At 58.6% G+C, this 14,791-nt stretch overlaps 3 protein-coding genes across 3 annotated transcripts; 1 reads left to right on the forward strand and 2 right to left on the reverse strand.

Annotated features, from left to right (window-relative positions):
* Positions 1–628: 628 nt before the first annotated feature.
* Positions 629–5,949, reverse strand: MKK02DRAFT_41528 (putative regulatory associated protein of mTOR; the record flags this gene model as incomplete). The annotated part of the gene is made up of 14 exons (XM_053091600.1): positions 629–748; positions 799–967; positions 1,025–1,147; positions 1,205–1,425; positions 1,471–1,679; positions 1,730–1,854; positions 1,900–2,017; positions 2,062–2,170; positions 2,212–4,876; positions 4,920–4,974; positions 5,024–5,168; positions 5,215–5,264; positions 5,309–5,482; positions 5,652–5,949. The coding sequence occupies 14 exons, from the start codon at positions 5,947–5,949 to the stop codon at positions 629–631; spliced, it is 4,581 nt and encodes a 1,526-aa protein (XP_052941674.1).
* A 418-nt stretch (positions 5,950–6,367) lies between these two features.
* On the reverse strand, positions 6,368–9,707 carry MKK02DRAFT_41529 (uncharacterized protein; the record flags this gene model as incomplete). Its single annotated transcript, XM_053091601.1, has 4 exons — positions 6,368–8,035; positions 8,078–8,595; positions 8,638–9,328; positions 9,666–9,707. The coding sequence occupies 4 exons, from the start codon at positions 9,705–9,707 to the stop codon at positions 6,368–6,370; spliced, it is 2,919 nt and encodes a 972-aa protein (XP_052941675.1).
* A 1,334-nt stretch (positions 9,708–11,041) lies between these two features.
* Positions 11,042–14,697, forward strand: MKK02DRAFT_30881 (uncharacterized protein; the record flags this gene model as incomplete). The annotated part of the gene is made up of 12 exons (XM_053088159.1): positions 11,042–11,093; positions 11,155–11,555; positions 11,643–11,717; positions 11,784–11,823; positions 12,031–12,703; positions 13,201–13,436; positions 13,683–13,851; positions 13,900–13,999; positions 14,048–14,084; positions 14,128–14,252; positions 14,300–14,495; positions 14,543–14,697. The coding sequence occupies 12 exons, from the start codon at positions 11,042–11,044 to the stop codon at positions 14,695–14,697; spliced, it is 2,259 nt and encodes a 752-aa protein (XP_052941676.1).
* Positions 14,698–14,791: the final 94 nt, after the last annotated feature.

Raw genomic sequence — 14,791 nt, forward strand, 5'->3', positions numbered from 1 at the left:
AGGGACAGTCATCTCCAGCAGCAAAAGGGAGAAACCGCCCGAAGACGTAAACCCAATAGTCAGTTTTTCAATATGATGTATGCACTGTGACTAGGTGACAGACAGGTTTGGTCAGTTTTTCAATATGATGTATTCACTGTGACCAGGTGACAGACAGGCGCTTGACGTTGTCCAGACGGAAACCAGTTGTTTGGGTACTATTCTCACATGTTCTAGGTGAGCGATACTGTTGTGGGGTTGGGGCGCGATGTAGTGTACCCCTCACGCGCGTACCACGGTGCTAGGTGGAATCGCCGCCTAAGTGGCGAGACATGTTTGGCCCGAGTGTGGGATGTCAACAAGTCAACGATGTCAACACTGCAACAGCTGGTGACATCAGATTCGCCACCCACCTCCACCTCCACCTCCGACGCCGTCGCGTCATTGAGTGGGGCAAGTTGTCCGACGAGCCGCATCGTCCTCTCCCTCGGTGGATCCCATGGACTAGTCAGGTCGGCCATGCTGAAGTGCACGTGTAGGGCTGGTTCTTCTACATAATGTGAATTTCTACTGATCACACAGATACTTTACTTGGCCTCCCGTCCTCCCCCTCAGATGACTTTCTAGATGTGATTATACTCTGCCCAATCTACAGATACCCATTCTCCACCTGACCCCACGATCCCCGCTTATTCGCAGCAGTAGGACACCTGTAAAGCTTGACTGTACCCGTCGAATCGAATCCTCCTGCAGCAACGACCATTTCAACCTGACCGATCAGCTTGTGCACCCACGAGGGGAAGAGTTGAGTTGACGTACCGGATGGAAGACCAGAGAAGCAGCACTAGGCATGAGCGGCCTGGACGGCACGTAATGAGTAGGGGCAAGAGGGATATTGATAGTGGATAAAGTCTTTGGTTGCTCCGGATTGGCGAAGCCTTGAATGACGAGCTTTTGCCGGGCCGAGTGCATTGATGGTGCTGATGTTCTAATGGCTCGTCAGCTCCGCCCATCTCTCATGTTCTGGCGGAGGAGACCAGCTCACGTTGCAAAGACAGGAGCCCCAGCATGGACCGCAAGGGACATCAACCCATGCGGCTGCGGCATGCTTTCGTACAACGGTGTATCCGGCGCTCGAACATCCCATATTCTCACTTCCCCATTCATACTGCTATATCAGCTCTGTTCCTGTCGCACGAAAGCGCCTTCAGGCCTTCAAGCTCACCTTCCAGTCAACAACTCCCTCTGTCCGCCCCGCTGCAAATGCACACTCTGAATCCAGGTATGATGTTTCCGCCATGTCCGCACCACAACGACCGAGGCGTCCTCCACCCGCTTGTCAAAGAGACGGACCACACCATCCCCAAAGCCCGCCACAAAGACGTTTCCCTCCGGCTCGTCCGTCGCCAGAGCGGTAAGGTTTGCTCCGGCTTGAGTAGCAATGTCCTATAGTTCAGCTTATGACCGCGGACGTCAGACCGGCTGGCTTACTCGGAGATGTCGCTCGACCGTCGCGTCCCAGAGCCTGACCACCCTCATGTCTCCACCTACGAGCAGATGCCCCTTGTTCTGCTCCCATGCAGTCAAGACCCCGCTGGAGTGAGCGGCTGGGTAAAGGTCCGAGACAGCCCGGAAAGTCGATGCGAGCTCGGTCTGGCCCGGCGTCTCGTAATCTCGCCATATCCTGACGGATCCCTCAGCTAATCTGTCAGCTACATTCTGCTTCGGGCCAATGCATATATGAGCTTACTAGAAGCAGTGAGCATAAGCGAGCTAGCGCCTTCGTTGATAAAGTGCAATCCGGAGATACTGCTCCCCGAGATGTTCTGATTTGAAAACTTGTTGAGCTTTCTCCGGGATTTCCAGTCCCATATACTGCTTTATCAGCTGTGTTTCCAGCTCGAGGACACTCAAACTCACCAGACATTATCCGAGTCGTCGGTGACCGCCATGACAGGATCAAACGAGTGGAAGGCAAGCTGCAATGGCCACGCATCGTTATGCAGTGTCCCAGCGTCGTGCTCCCAGCTACTTTGAGCTAAATCATCAGCTTGGACCTTCCCCGGCAGAACTCCAGCTCACCCGCATGCTCCTCATTCTGCCTGCTGATCTCGACAAGCTGCTCATTCCGAACATGCTTCCACGCTTGCTGATTATACGTCGTCGATCCCGGCTCGTCCGCATCGGGTACCTAACATCAGCTCAGCCCCACCCTATACCAAGATCACTCACCTTCATTTGCGGCTCCCTAAAGTAATCCACTGCCCAGTCATAGAATCCACTCCTCAAAGGCAAGACATCATCCTTGACCTCCTTGGCTACCATTCCCAATCCCAACTCTCCATTCCTCGCCAAGCCATTATTCCCCAATTTGCCATCGACATCTCCGCCCGCTTGCGTCCCTTTGAGCCGGCGGATCCGGAGTCGCTCCATGTCTTCCTCGGTGAGGGTCTCGATGACCGCGGCGGCATCAGCAGGCGTGCCTGAGAGCTCCGAGAAGGCTGAAGAGGAGAGGGCGAGTCCGCCGTTCCTTCCCATACGGGTATGAAGCTGGCCCGCTGCCGAGGAGGATGCGCGTGGGAGGTCGGGGAGAGTCCGAGGATGTAGAGAGTCGGGGTAGGGTGAGGTATAGTTCGCGCCATTGGGAGAGGGGAGGGGAGCGGTGCTTGTCGTTTCGGGCGCGGGAGCAGAGTCGGTATGATCGTCCGCTATGAGACCAGTCATGGTCGCAAAGCCTTTCAAGACATTGGCAAACGAGCTACTCCGCTTCATCCCGCCAGACGAGCTGCTCGCTTCCGAGGCCCCGGTATTCTGACGCCGGAGTTGTGGGATGACGCCGTTCGTTCCGTGCCCATGTGCATGCCCATTGGTGGATGGCCCGCTACCCTGGCTGAGACCGGTATGTTGCCGCGAAAGCGCCTGTCGCCGTCTGTTGAGCCGCTGAACCGCCGAGCCCTTGACGCGCATGAACGCCGAGTCGAGCAAGAGCGCCACGACGTAGTCGACCACCGTGCTCGCCATGAGCGCGACCTCGGTGCTGGGGTCCACCGAGAGGTCGAGCAGTGTCTCGAACAGCATCTTGAAGCTGCTGAGCCAGGTGAGATTCCGCGCATTGTCGTCCGGCGTCCGACCGGGGTTCGAGCACCACCCTTCCAGCGCGGCCGGCATGACGTCTCCGGACGACGCGCTGCCAGATGCTATCGCCGCCTCGTGCTCGTAGTACGCCCACGCGGCGCAAACGAACCATCCCCGCCATTCCCTCGCCACGCACGAGATGACCACCACGAGCTCCTTGCGTACCATCGGTGACGCATCCTCCTTGACGCTCATCATGCACGCGTACGCCAATCCCGCCTCCAGGTCAAGCTGCGCCGCGTCGGTAAGGCCGAGCTGAGTCCCGGATCCGCCGCCGCCGGGGAATTCTGTCGACGTAGCGGGTGCACTAGAAGCGCCGAGGAACGTCGCAAAGACGTATAGTGCCGCCGCACGTACTTCCGCGGCCGTACTCCGAAGCGCGAGGAGCAGCTCCTCCATCCTGGGGTGATTCGGCAACAGCCCTTTGGCATCGTCATTGTCCGACCACAGCTGCGCGATGCACAGTAGTGACCAAGTCTTGAGCAGCCAGTCATCCGCCTGCAGCGTCTCGAGGCAGGTATCAAAGATGCTGATGGCTTGGCAGGCTGTCTGGCCCGCCCGGAAGTTGCGACAAAGCGTCGAGAGGATAAAGGCGCACATGGCGCGGTGCTCGTTGGCGTTGGGGATTTGGAGCGGCTGACCTCCGGCTGTAGGGTAGGGCGAGAGGACACGAGCAAAGTACTCGTATCCTTGATCCCGGAGAAGGTCGACCTGACATGATCGGTCGACGGCGAGGATTCGAGCCCAGATGAAGATCAAGACCGGCTTGAGCTCGACCGCGGGGGATTGGAGGAGTTTCTGGACGTAGGGGAAGATGCCGATGGATAGGGAGAGGTGGACCGCCCATGGTCCGAGGTCGACAAAGCGGGAGAGGAGGATGAGGGCGCGCAGTCGGTGTCCCTGAGACAAGAGCACCTGGAGGACGATAGGGAGTTGTTCGGGCGGTGGACGATGGGTAGCCTTGGTGGGTTTCGACGCTAGTTTTCGCGTGACCGTTCCGCCGTGATCCAGCCACACCTCAAACGCCTGGAGGTGCTGCGCGAAAAAGTCGGACGGGGTGTAGACGACCGGTACTTCTACCGGGATCCCGTTATCCAGCGCATCCTGCTGATCCAGCAATCCCGGCAATTGCGCCAAACACGCATCCACCGCCAGATCCCACGAGTGCCAAAGAGCATGATTGCTCGTATTTGGCAACTCTGGGATGGAGACAGGCGAGCAGTGGTACGTATTCATGATCCGCTGGGCGAGCAGGAAATTCCGGAAGAGCGCAGCGACGAGAAGGTCTTGCCGGAACAACCGATTAAAGACATCCCGCGGGAAGGAGGACCACGCGATGGTATCTGTGACGGCGGTGAAGATCCAGTTGAGCTCGCCGAGGGGTGTCCGACGATCCTTCAGGTCACCCGGGATACGCATGACCATGTCCACCGTGACGCGCGACCGAGGGTCGTTGCTGGAGGTGGAAATGTTTCGTCGAAGAGGGTCTTGCAAGACGAAATGCCGCAGACTGGTTTCGATGGGAGAGGTAAGGCAACAGGTGAAGAGGTCGGCGGGGAGGTCGGGGGACATGGGGAGTGTTTGGCCAGCCAGGCAAGCAGCGAGATGGATAGCGTCGGCGTACGAGGCGGAGGGAAGGTCAGATGAGCCATGGGCGGCGTCTCGAGCGGCCTTGGCTTCATTGTCCTTTCGCTCGGCGGCCTTGCCAAAGTTGGACAGGATGTTGCCGGCGCCGCTGCACTCCCAAACGTACACCGTTGGGCTAGATGTCAGCTGGCCCCTACACGGTCGATGGGAGCGCTCACGTTCCAAGCCAGTCTTGTAGGTCATACAGGCTGACCGGGATGTACTGCGTATACGCTATAAGATCAGCTTGTACCGGCGGTGCTGCGCAACCCACAAAGCTTACTCTTGTTGAAGACCCAGATCTCCCCGCTCGCAGTCGGCTTTGGCACCCCATGTCCATTATAGTAGAACACCGTCCTCTCCTCTCTTGCTCCCTTCCTGAGACCGATACACTGCTTCTTCGTCTCCTCGACTGAGGGGTCTAGATGCTATCTCATCAGCACCTGCCCCATTCCGCACGAGCACCAGACTCACCGGCCTAAACTTGACTTTCGGATTGAGCGTTTCAAATTGTTGCAATAGATCTTCAATGAGCTTGACCCAGACTCGTTAACTTAAGGAGACGTACTCCTCCCAATGGCCTCGATAGCTTTCGTAGCCGGTATAGAAGTCGGATCAAGCCAAGTCTCCATCTTGGCGCATGGCTGAGTCTTGACGACGTCTGGCGGGTCGACACCGATATTCAGGCAGATGAACATGCCTGCGTTGAGGGTTTTGGAACGTGTTTTCAGTCGCCATGGTACTGGTCCTATCAGCTACTCGCTCATTGATGGATCCTGGTCAGAACCGCCGCGAGGTATAGCTCCGGGTAACACGGAGTATGGGGTCCTCCCGCTATCCCCTTACATTTCCTGCACACCCGCCCCACACCGGTCCCAGAGCCCACTTCCGGAGCGCTCTCAGAGACTCACAGTACTCCTCATCCCCCCTAGACCTGCCCTTCCCCTTCCCATGCCTCGCCGCTGTCCAATACTGCAACGCCGACTGCCCATGTCCCTCCCCTTCCTCCTCTTCCGCCTCTTCTAGATCCTCCTCATCCTCCTCTTCCTCTTCCTCTCCTCCTTCCCCGTATCCATACCCCGCGAGAGAGTGCGAGCCGTGCTGCGAATGAGAGTGATGCGAGGAGGACGGGTGTTGGAAGTGCAGGGCAGAGTGGGTGGAGGTGGATTTGGGATCGCGGGCGTAGGGTAGTTGAGGGGGTTCGGCCATGTTGGCCCTAGATGTAGGATTGGTGGAGATCTCGGGTGTCAGAGGCTACATGTAGCTCGGTACGGTCGCTGCTAGCAAGAGCTAGAAGATAGATGTTGGGAAGAGGGAGAGAGGAGTATCGGAGGCAGGTGCCGCACCTTGAGATTCAGGCACGGCTCGACCAGTCTCGGCGACCGCCGACCAAGTGCTAGAGGTACCTCGTAGCTGAGCTCAAGGATGGGTCGTTACATGGCATAGAACACTATAAGCATACCGACCCAGCTGATCTACACAGCAGACTAGATATGACACAGAGAGAAAAAGTAAAACTACGAAAGAGTCCGTCAAAGCAGAACCTAATGTGAGGGCCGTGTATGATTATAAGAGTCCTTTGACAGAGACCGACCGTCTATGCCCTCGCTGCCGGCCTACACCCTTCTCAGTGCGCAGCGACACTCACACCCTCCCCGCCATACACATGCGCATGCGCCCGCACAGTATCCGCCGAGTCGCCCCTCTCCGGCACCTCCACCGCCGACTTGCCCTCATCCTCCCCTTCGGACGTCATTGGCGTCTGGCTCGACCCACTCGCGCCGCTCCCGCTCCCACTCATGCTCTCGCGAGAATCATACGTCCCCGCAGAGGACGTATGATGGCTCTGCACCTGGCTCAGTCCCGCTCCGGACTCTGACCCGGCGGCAGGGACCGATCCGGCCGATTCGAGCGTGCCGGCGCCCAATAAAGGGGGCGAGGCGTGGGACATGGAGTTTCGGGACGTGATGGATCCAGAGCGGGGCATGGGCCTTGGACCCTGGATGGAGTTCCGCGGTCGGAGGCCAGAGGCAGGTGGGGACGGCGCAGCGGTACCGCGGGGTGGGGACTGATGGATTGATGTCGTACGTGGAGGCAGATCCTCCACTTGCGTCGGTACCGTGTCTACCTCTGCTGGCGGAGAAACAGGTGCCTGGACCGCCGGCTGATGCTGAGCAAGCGGATCACCGCGGTCCGACAAGGCCGGAGACTGCGTAAAGTCCGGCTGTGGCGGAACCATGGCCGGCGCTGCTGGGTTGGCAAAGTACTGCTGGCTGATGGGAAGCGGCGCAGACGCGCTCGCGCCGACCGTAGAAGATCGAGGTTCCTCCGTGGGCGGATCGAGTTTAACCGGTGCCCGAGCCGACTGGGACGAAGTGAGGGTGTTCCGGTTGGAAGCGCTGGGGGTCTCGACTGTAGAGAAGCGTTTGCGGAGCGTCCCAAATAAGCCCAGCTTGGGCTTGCGAGACGACTCGACCACGCTCGAAGTGGGCGGACGGGCCGGCATCGACACGTTCCGCCTCGTACCGTCCACCTGCGCCTGCCCAGGCGTTGACTGGGCTCTCCCCATGGTCGCAGGGAAAGGCACGCCCACAACCGATCCCGAGCTCATGCCCGAGCCGGACTGAGCAGGAACAGGCGGCACCTCCACTCTCCGCCCCATGTCCAATCTCGGCTGACTGGGACTTTTCAACTTCTCCCTCAGGCCGATCGACGAGCCCGCCTTCTTCTCCGCTTTTCGCCGTTCCTTGTCTTCCTTCTCCTTTCGCTTCGCCGCCTCCTTCATTTCCTTGGCTTTATCCTTCTCGGCCTGCTTCCTCGCTGCTTCTTCCCGCATTTTGGTGGCGCGCTCAGCGGCAAGTTTGGTAGATTCGGCCTTTTCGGCCGCTTTCGCTTCTTTTGCCAGCTGCTTCTTGGACTGCTTGGTGGAGAGGACGGGTCGGGGTGGGGAGGCGGGGATAGGCGGGATGGGAATTGCTGCAGCGCCAGCGGAGGGAGAATCCGTAGAAGCGGAAGGAGGGAGAGTGTCGGTCTCTGGCGGAGTGGGGGTGGGGAGGTCTTGCGTGACCGCCCGACTGAGGGGAGATGGGATGATCGGGGCCGAGGTCGTAGCGAGTACGGTGGGCGACATGTCCGGAGTGGCTTCCGGGCGGGACATGAAGGGTGGAGATGCGCCTTCTGGGAGAATGATCTCGTCTGCTGGTGGCGAGACGTTGGGAGAGTTGATAGGTGGGGCAGAGAGGTTGGACGAGGTGGTATTTGCTGACGAAGTGCTAGGGTAGGGCCTGTTGTAATGCTGCTAAATCAGTCGCATCCTATCGACCGGACAGTGACTCACCTCTCCGCCATCCAGACTCCACCTCGCCATCCCCGCTGACCGACTCGTCGGCGGTCGACTTCCCCGATGTACCTCCAGATTCGCGCTCCTCCGCTTCTCCTCCGCGCTCATCGCAGGCGCCGAGTTCTGACCCGGAACAACCGGCGAACTCAGCATCGCGGCAATTGCATAACCCCCTTCCCTCGGCGCGAGCTGACTGAGGAAGTCACGCGAGTAGTATGTCGATGGCGGCCGGGCGCCAAGCGAAGCCTGTGACTTGTTGTGCGGTAACCCCTTGGTCAGGTCGGTAGAGGATGAATGGGCCGAGGAGATGAAGACCGAATTGGAGCGGGGCATATCCGGCGACGTGGGGGACGTGCCGTCCATGACCTTGGTCATGACTTGTGGATCGGCGGATGTCTGGCGTGGACCCTTTTTACGGCCGATCCGGCTAGTACGACCTGCGAGGGAAGGCACGTTGGTGGTAGATTTGGATTTCCGGCGCATGATGGGTTCTTCCTCGGGCGGTGCGGTTGGCCCTATCTTGTCAGCTCAGGCCCTCTCGATAGGTGGAGACCTACACATAAAGTCCACAGGCATCATGCTCGCGCTATACGGCGAGACCTGACCCGGTCTCCGCTCACTCCGCTGACTCAACCGCCGGACCGTATCCAACGGCCGCTCCATTGCGCTCCGCTGCGGATTGCTCAGATCCGCCACCGGTTCCGGCGCATCCAGATTCCACAGATCTTCGCTGGTCATCCCGTTCGTATCCGTACTGTGAATCGAAGAACGATTGCTCCGAGTCCCGCCCGATTTGCGCAGGAAGGCCGGCTGGGGCGGTGCCAGTGCAGGATCGTACAGAGACGTACTGGACCCGATGGGGGAGTCCGAGAACATCTCCGAGGGGATAGGAGGACGGGTAGCTACCGCGGTCGTCATCTGGAGTTGGGGGTGACGGCGGGATATGGAGGGGGGAGGGGGAGGTCGAGGGGAGAGGTCCGAGGTGGGCGATACCCGCGGTCCGCGGGTGGGAGAGGTACTGTCCGCAAGAGCGATACCGGAGGTATTGGGTGGTTTTTGGGTGAAAGAGGCCCGGCGCTTCCAGGCGGGCGGAGGGGCGTCGGGGTCGCCAGAGAGCTGACGGTGGAGTGTGTCTAGTGGGTTGGAGGGGGATGAGGCGTCATTGGACAGTCGGGAGGAGCGGGAGCGCGCAAGATGGAGCTTGCTGAAAGGGTCGGCGGCTTCGTATGTGGGGGAAGGGGATTGATTCTGGCAGTCAGCAACGTCGCTGGGGCGGAGATCAGACACGTGCGGAATGGAGGACAAAGAGGAGACTAGAGGTGCGACAAAGAACGGTATGGAGTGAGAGATCGAAAGGGACGGATGTAAGAGCCAAGCTGACAAGACCAAGAGGTGATCAGGAAGACAAAGGATGAATGAAGTAGCAGACATCAAAATCCCTCAAAGTCCCTTCGCTCGCGGACCAGAATCTCTCCATCTTCGTCGTCTTAGATGTACTCAGATCCCTGTGTTGCGGAAGTGTATTTCGAGCGGCAGTCACCCGGCCTGATGGAAGGGATCGAGCGTTGAAGACTCATAGACTCACCTCCTCGAACGGCTGAAGCTGATGTTGGTAGAGCTGCGACATTTTGCCTTATCGCTTTGGTTGAGATAGCTGATGAGATACGGTTTCGACAAGTGATTGGTCGATGACGAGCTTCAGCCGCAGCTGTCACCGCGAAGCCGAGCTAGAGTTGGAAGATATGGGTCAAAGGCGCGGAGTGATTGCCTGTGCACACAAAACAAGGACGCGGGCAGGGCCGACCCGAGTTTCCGCCGAGCACGTTGCTTCTCGCTGCAGCGGCGGCGGGGCTGGTCGAGACGAACTACAGAGTTGGTGATGGACTAGACAGATGTAGCTGATGGTACAGATCAAGCATGCACTTTCTATAGATGTGACTTCAATGCAAGAAAGCTTGTATCTAGCTTTGCTCAGGGTGACAGCAGAGTGCCGAGCGCCCAGCCCTTCCCGGCCCTCCCAAGGCCTTCACGCCGTAACCATTAGGAAATTCAGCTTGGGTAAGCAGATTTCATTAGGAAATTAGACCAAAGCGGTCATCGATACTAATCAAACGAGGCGGTGTTCATCCTGCCGGTAGCTTGCCGGTATATCACGTCAAAGGCAGATTAGTTGTGTGGCAATTGAGCGGCTCCGCAGGGCTCCGCGACCAGCCTTGCGCGCAGCTACCGCAGCTTGAGGCTTGAGGCAACGCTCTGGCCCCAGCAGCTCCCACTCAGCTCATGCACATCTGCATATGCTGCTCCTTATCGGGCGCATTACCATTTGATGCTCGGACTTATCTTGGTCTGATCTCTGAGACCCCTCCCGTCATCGGCGCGGAGATCGTCCGAGAAATACTCCGAACCCTGCTTCCGATGGAAAGCTTGGCAGAAGTGGCAGCTGGGATGGCGAGATGGCACCTTGAAGCGAGACCAGATCTGCGCTTACGCCTTCACGACTGCACTCATGCTCTCATAGTGGTTGGCGTGTACCACTGATCCAGATGTACTGATGCTAGCTTGCTGCCCATTGTAAGCGAAAATGACCGCCTGATGTCGAGGGAGGCGCACTCACATATCGCAAACACGTGGCTGACCATCGCCTGCCGTAGACAGCAGCCAGCATTTTGGAAGAAGCACTTTGAAGTGCTCTCCTTTGATCAGCGCGAATCTAGGTCAACGCGAAGAGATGTTAATGGGGCCAAAGATCAAAGGTGCTCCAGATGTCCGACATTCGCAGCGCAGCCGGCCCTGGGAGTCGGGACGGCCGGGGGGGCGGCTCGCGCCACCCTTGACCCTTCTCTTCCTATCATACTTCATCCTTCTCACCGTAGTTCTACCTAAGCCAAAGATACTCAATCAGTATCTGTCGCTCATAATCACCGCACTCACCGCACTCTGCAGCATTCCCGACCCTTCAGTATGAACGAGCTGATCCCCACGGCCGGGGGCCACATGTCGACTGACGGTCCAGGTGAGGCAGCTTGCATCTTGACGTCGAGGACCGTCACGGGAGGCACAGCTGACATATGCAGACGAGACTCAAGCCATGCCTGATGTCGCCACGGTCACCGCCAACAGTACCTGCCCTACCTGCACTACTGCGCTGATGAGCTTGAAGAAAGCCGAGCAAGCGCTGGGGGAGCTCGCATGGGAGCTGGAGGGCGAGAGAAAGTCCAGTGCGCGGCTCAAGGCCGTGTGCCGGATACTCTTTGAAGAAGCGCTTGCCAAGGAACGCGCATCATCCACTGTCGCTTCGGGCGCCGCTACTGCTCCTGGCCGGACTTCAGGTGGCACGCGGGAGCGGACTTTTCTTTTCGACGACGGTGGGACGACGATTGAAACTCCCTGGCCTGTGCAGGCGGTGGGTGACCAGGACTCTCAGGAACCCACCGCATTCGGCGTTTACCACAACTACCGCGCTCTGTATTGTCCTGTCAGTGAGGTACCGAACTGAACAGCTGGCGTGCGGACGTCAGTATGTTATCCGGAGTGGAGGAGGTATAGTGGGTGGATGAGTCAGGTGAGGTCCATCTTCAATTTCAGTAGCCGTCATGCAGGTTCTATTCGGGTTTTGACCGTGAACAACTTGTGCACGGTCTGTCATCACCCGCATCGAGCACATAGCCGGCAGTCGTCTTGGGGATATCAAGTCAATGTGTAGTTAAAGGAGTCGGTATTCGGGGCCTCGGCCTTGAGCTTTGGTGAGTTGCAACTCATACAGATATCAGCAATTCGCACGTGTGCACTTCGGACTATCCATACAGTCCGCGGGGGCCGCCAGTACAGTAAGACGCGGAGACTCTCGGCCGATTCGGCGCGACCCCAGAAGAGTACCTGAAAGGATCATGGTTGTAACACGTCTCAGCGGGGCGAGGAGAAGAATCTGAAGGGTTCGCATTGACAAAAAGGATTGTTGGTTGTCCTCCCCAGCGAGAGCAGGGTGAAGGGGTCTCGCCACCCTGTCCCCCCTCTTCCCTCCATACTTCATACTTCTCACCCCAGCACAGCACTTCGGTGTCATCACTCAGATATCGTCTATTTCTCATACACACGGCACCATCAGCCTCACCAAGCCCACAGCATGAATCGTCAGGATGTTCCAACGGTCGATGAGGAACTGAAGGCTCAGGCTGTCCTTCGACGGGAAGGAGAGCTGAAGCGTGCCACCGTCAACAGTACGACCGCCACTGCCGGTAAATGCCCGAGTTGTACTCCATGTACGCATGCCACCCAGCTGACTTGTACAGAGGGGGTCGCGAGCAGCGCGGCGACCGACAATACCACGACTCCCGATGCCACGGTCGACGACACGGACTGGAAGGAGGTGGCGCGGATCTTGCAAGACGAGCTGACAGTCCTCCGGAAGAAGTTCGATGCTCAGACAGAGGAGCTGGATGTCACGAAAGAGAAGGTCCGCAAATTCGGGGACACCTGGCGGACCCTGTACCCCGAGTCCGCGGTGCCTGCCCCTGGGCGCCCCTCATTCCAATCGAATATCGCTTCTCGAGTCACCGCTACTTTTGAGGTTGAGCAAGATGGCGCATTGGAGGTCACGCGGCGTTATTTCTGCGATCTGGAGCAGTGAGTGGCCAATCCGCGCTGGTCAGGTGCTTAGTGGTCCCGGCGCATGGGAGGACGGTGTGTCGTTCAGTCAGCGAGATATATTCGTGATACACTCATCTGATCACTGCATCCGTCTTATCAGTGTAATCAGAGCCCCAAGCCGGCCCTGTGCCTGTTAGTATATCAGTGTCGAATCGTCGTCCCGAAGCGCACATGGCCGTCCTGCAATTGTGTCGGACGTTGCCGCATACTTTCCCGCGTCTTAGGCCCATGAATAGCCACCTTTCCCATATGAGCGCAAGGCCGGGAGCAAAGGATCACAGCCGGTCACGATGTGAGGCAGAATTGGGACCGGAGAGAGCAGCAAGATCTTAAGGGCTCTTCAAGCGAGGAATGAGGAGCAAATGGCAACCGCCACTCTCGCGTAACGCCGGTCAACGCCGCTCCGTCCGCCCCCTCCTGCCTTCCAACTCAACGCGTTCACTCTCCTTTCCTTCACCTCCTATACCTATCAGACTCATACTCATACAATGTCCGACCCCAACGACGGTATGTTCTCTTCCAGCTCAGCCTCAGCGTCGACTCTGGGTACAATCCGGTATAGTCAGCAGCGGCAGGACGGGCGGTATGATCTCCCGGCGCGCGGCATCCGGTAAACACGTTCCCGCCCTTTGTTCAGCTCAGTCCACCACCTCGCTCCAGCTTCGGCTCAGCCTACACCCTTCGCCTCTTCACCTCCCCATCTCTTTCAGTGAGATGCGATCCTATGGGTCAATCCTCCTCGTCTGGGCCAATCTTATGAAGCCCTTCGCTAGGGTCGTCAACCAGCCACACGCCCCATTTCCCGCCCGCATGACACCCCTCCCGCTCCTCCCGCTCCAGGCCATCCACCTCGTCATCCGCTCCCTTTCCAAGTCTTACGCCTCGGCTCAGTCTCGCTTCTCGACTAACGCCTAATTTCCGCCAAAGTCAATGAACACCGACTGACCCGCCCCAGTCTGGCAAAAGGAAGGCGGCGCAGCCGAGCGTGGTGACCGGTCCCCTGTTCGGGGAGCCGACCGGGAGCGATCCCCAAGACGCGAGAGGGAGCGGAGCAGGTCTCCTGTGCGGAACGGCGGTGGTGGCGGCGGTGGTGGTGCCCAGGGCGGCGATGAGCGCGCGTCTAGGTCAGCTCACCCATTTGCACCCCATGCAGGGCGAGAGCTGACCCCCAGGCCCGAGATCCAGAACCAAGGAAACAACCTCCACGTCAGCGGTATCGCCCGTAACATTGACGAGCGGATGCTTGAGGATCTCTTCAACACCGCCGGGAAGGTGAGCTGGCGAAGCCAAGTGCATCTCTGGGACTGAGCTGACTTTTAGGTGTACAAGGCTGAGATCATGCTTGACCCCCACACCCGTAAGCTCGCCTGCCTTTTGTCGTGGCGGATACTACGGTATAGCTGATCTTCTAGGCGAGTCCCGTGGCTTCGGTTTCGTCAAGATGGACACCAGCGACGACGCCAATGCCGCTATTGAGAAGTTCAACGGCACCACCCAGGAGGGCAAGGTCATGACCGTCGCTCACGTAAGTCTAGCGGTTCTACCACGTCAAGAGTCCAAGCTGATCTTCAGGCTCGTCGTGGTCGCGCTCGTACCCCCACTCCCGGTCGCTACCACGGAGTCAAGATTGAGGGTGGTCCCCCCGGATCCGGCTACGGCGGCGGTGGTGGTGGCCGCTACGGTGGTCCTCCCGGTGGCTTTGACAGGCCTTACCAGCCCCGGTCATACGACTCGCGATACAGTGACCGCGGACCTCCTCGTGGTGGCTGTAAGTTTACAGTCCTTTCTGCATCCTGGCTTTATCTGACCATGCAGACGATGATCGCCGCTACGACGACCGGCGCCACGACGACCGTGGTGGATCCCGGTACGACGAGCGGCCCCGGTACGACGATCGCCCGCGGTACGATGACCGTCGTGGTGGACCGCCCGACGACGGCCGGGGACCCCCTCCTCCTATGGACCGGTAAGTTCCCCCATCCACTCTGACATTTCGTCACACTCGCCATTCCAGCCTTTGGGCTGGGTGGGGGGTTTTCACAAAAAGGATAGTGGACTAAACAA

Source organism: Dioszegia hungarica (assembly GCF_025882075.1).
Source record: "Dioszegia hungarica strain PDD-24b-2 chromosome Unknown MKK02contig_32, whole genome shotgun sequence".
Classification (NCBI taxonomy): domain Eukaryota; kingdom Fungi; phylum Basidiomycota; class Tremellomycetes; order Tremellales; family Bulleribasidiaceae; genus Dioszegia; species Dioszegia hungarica.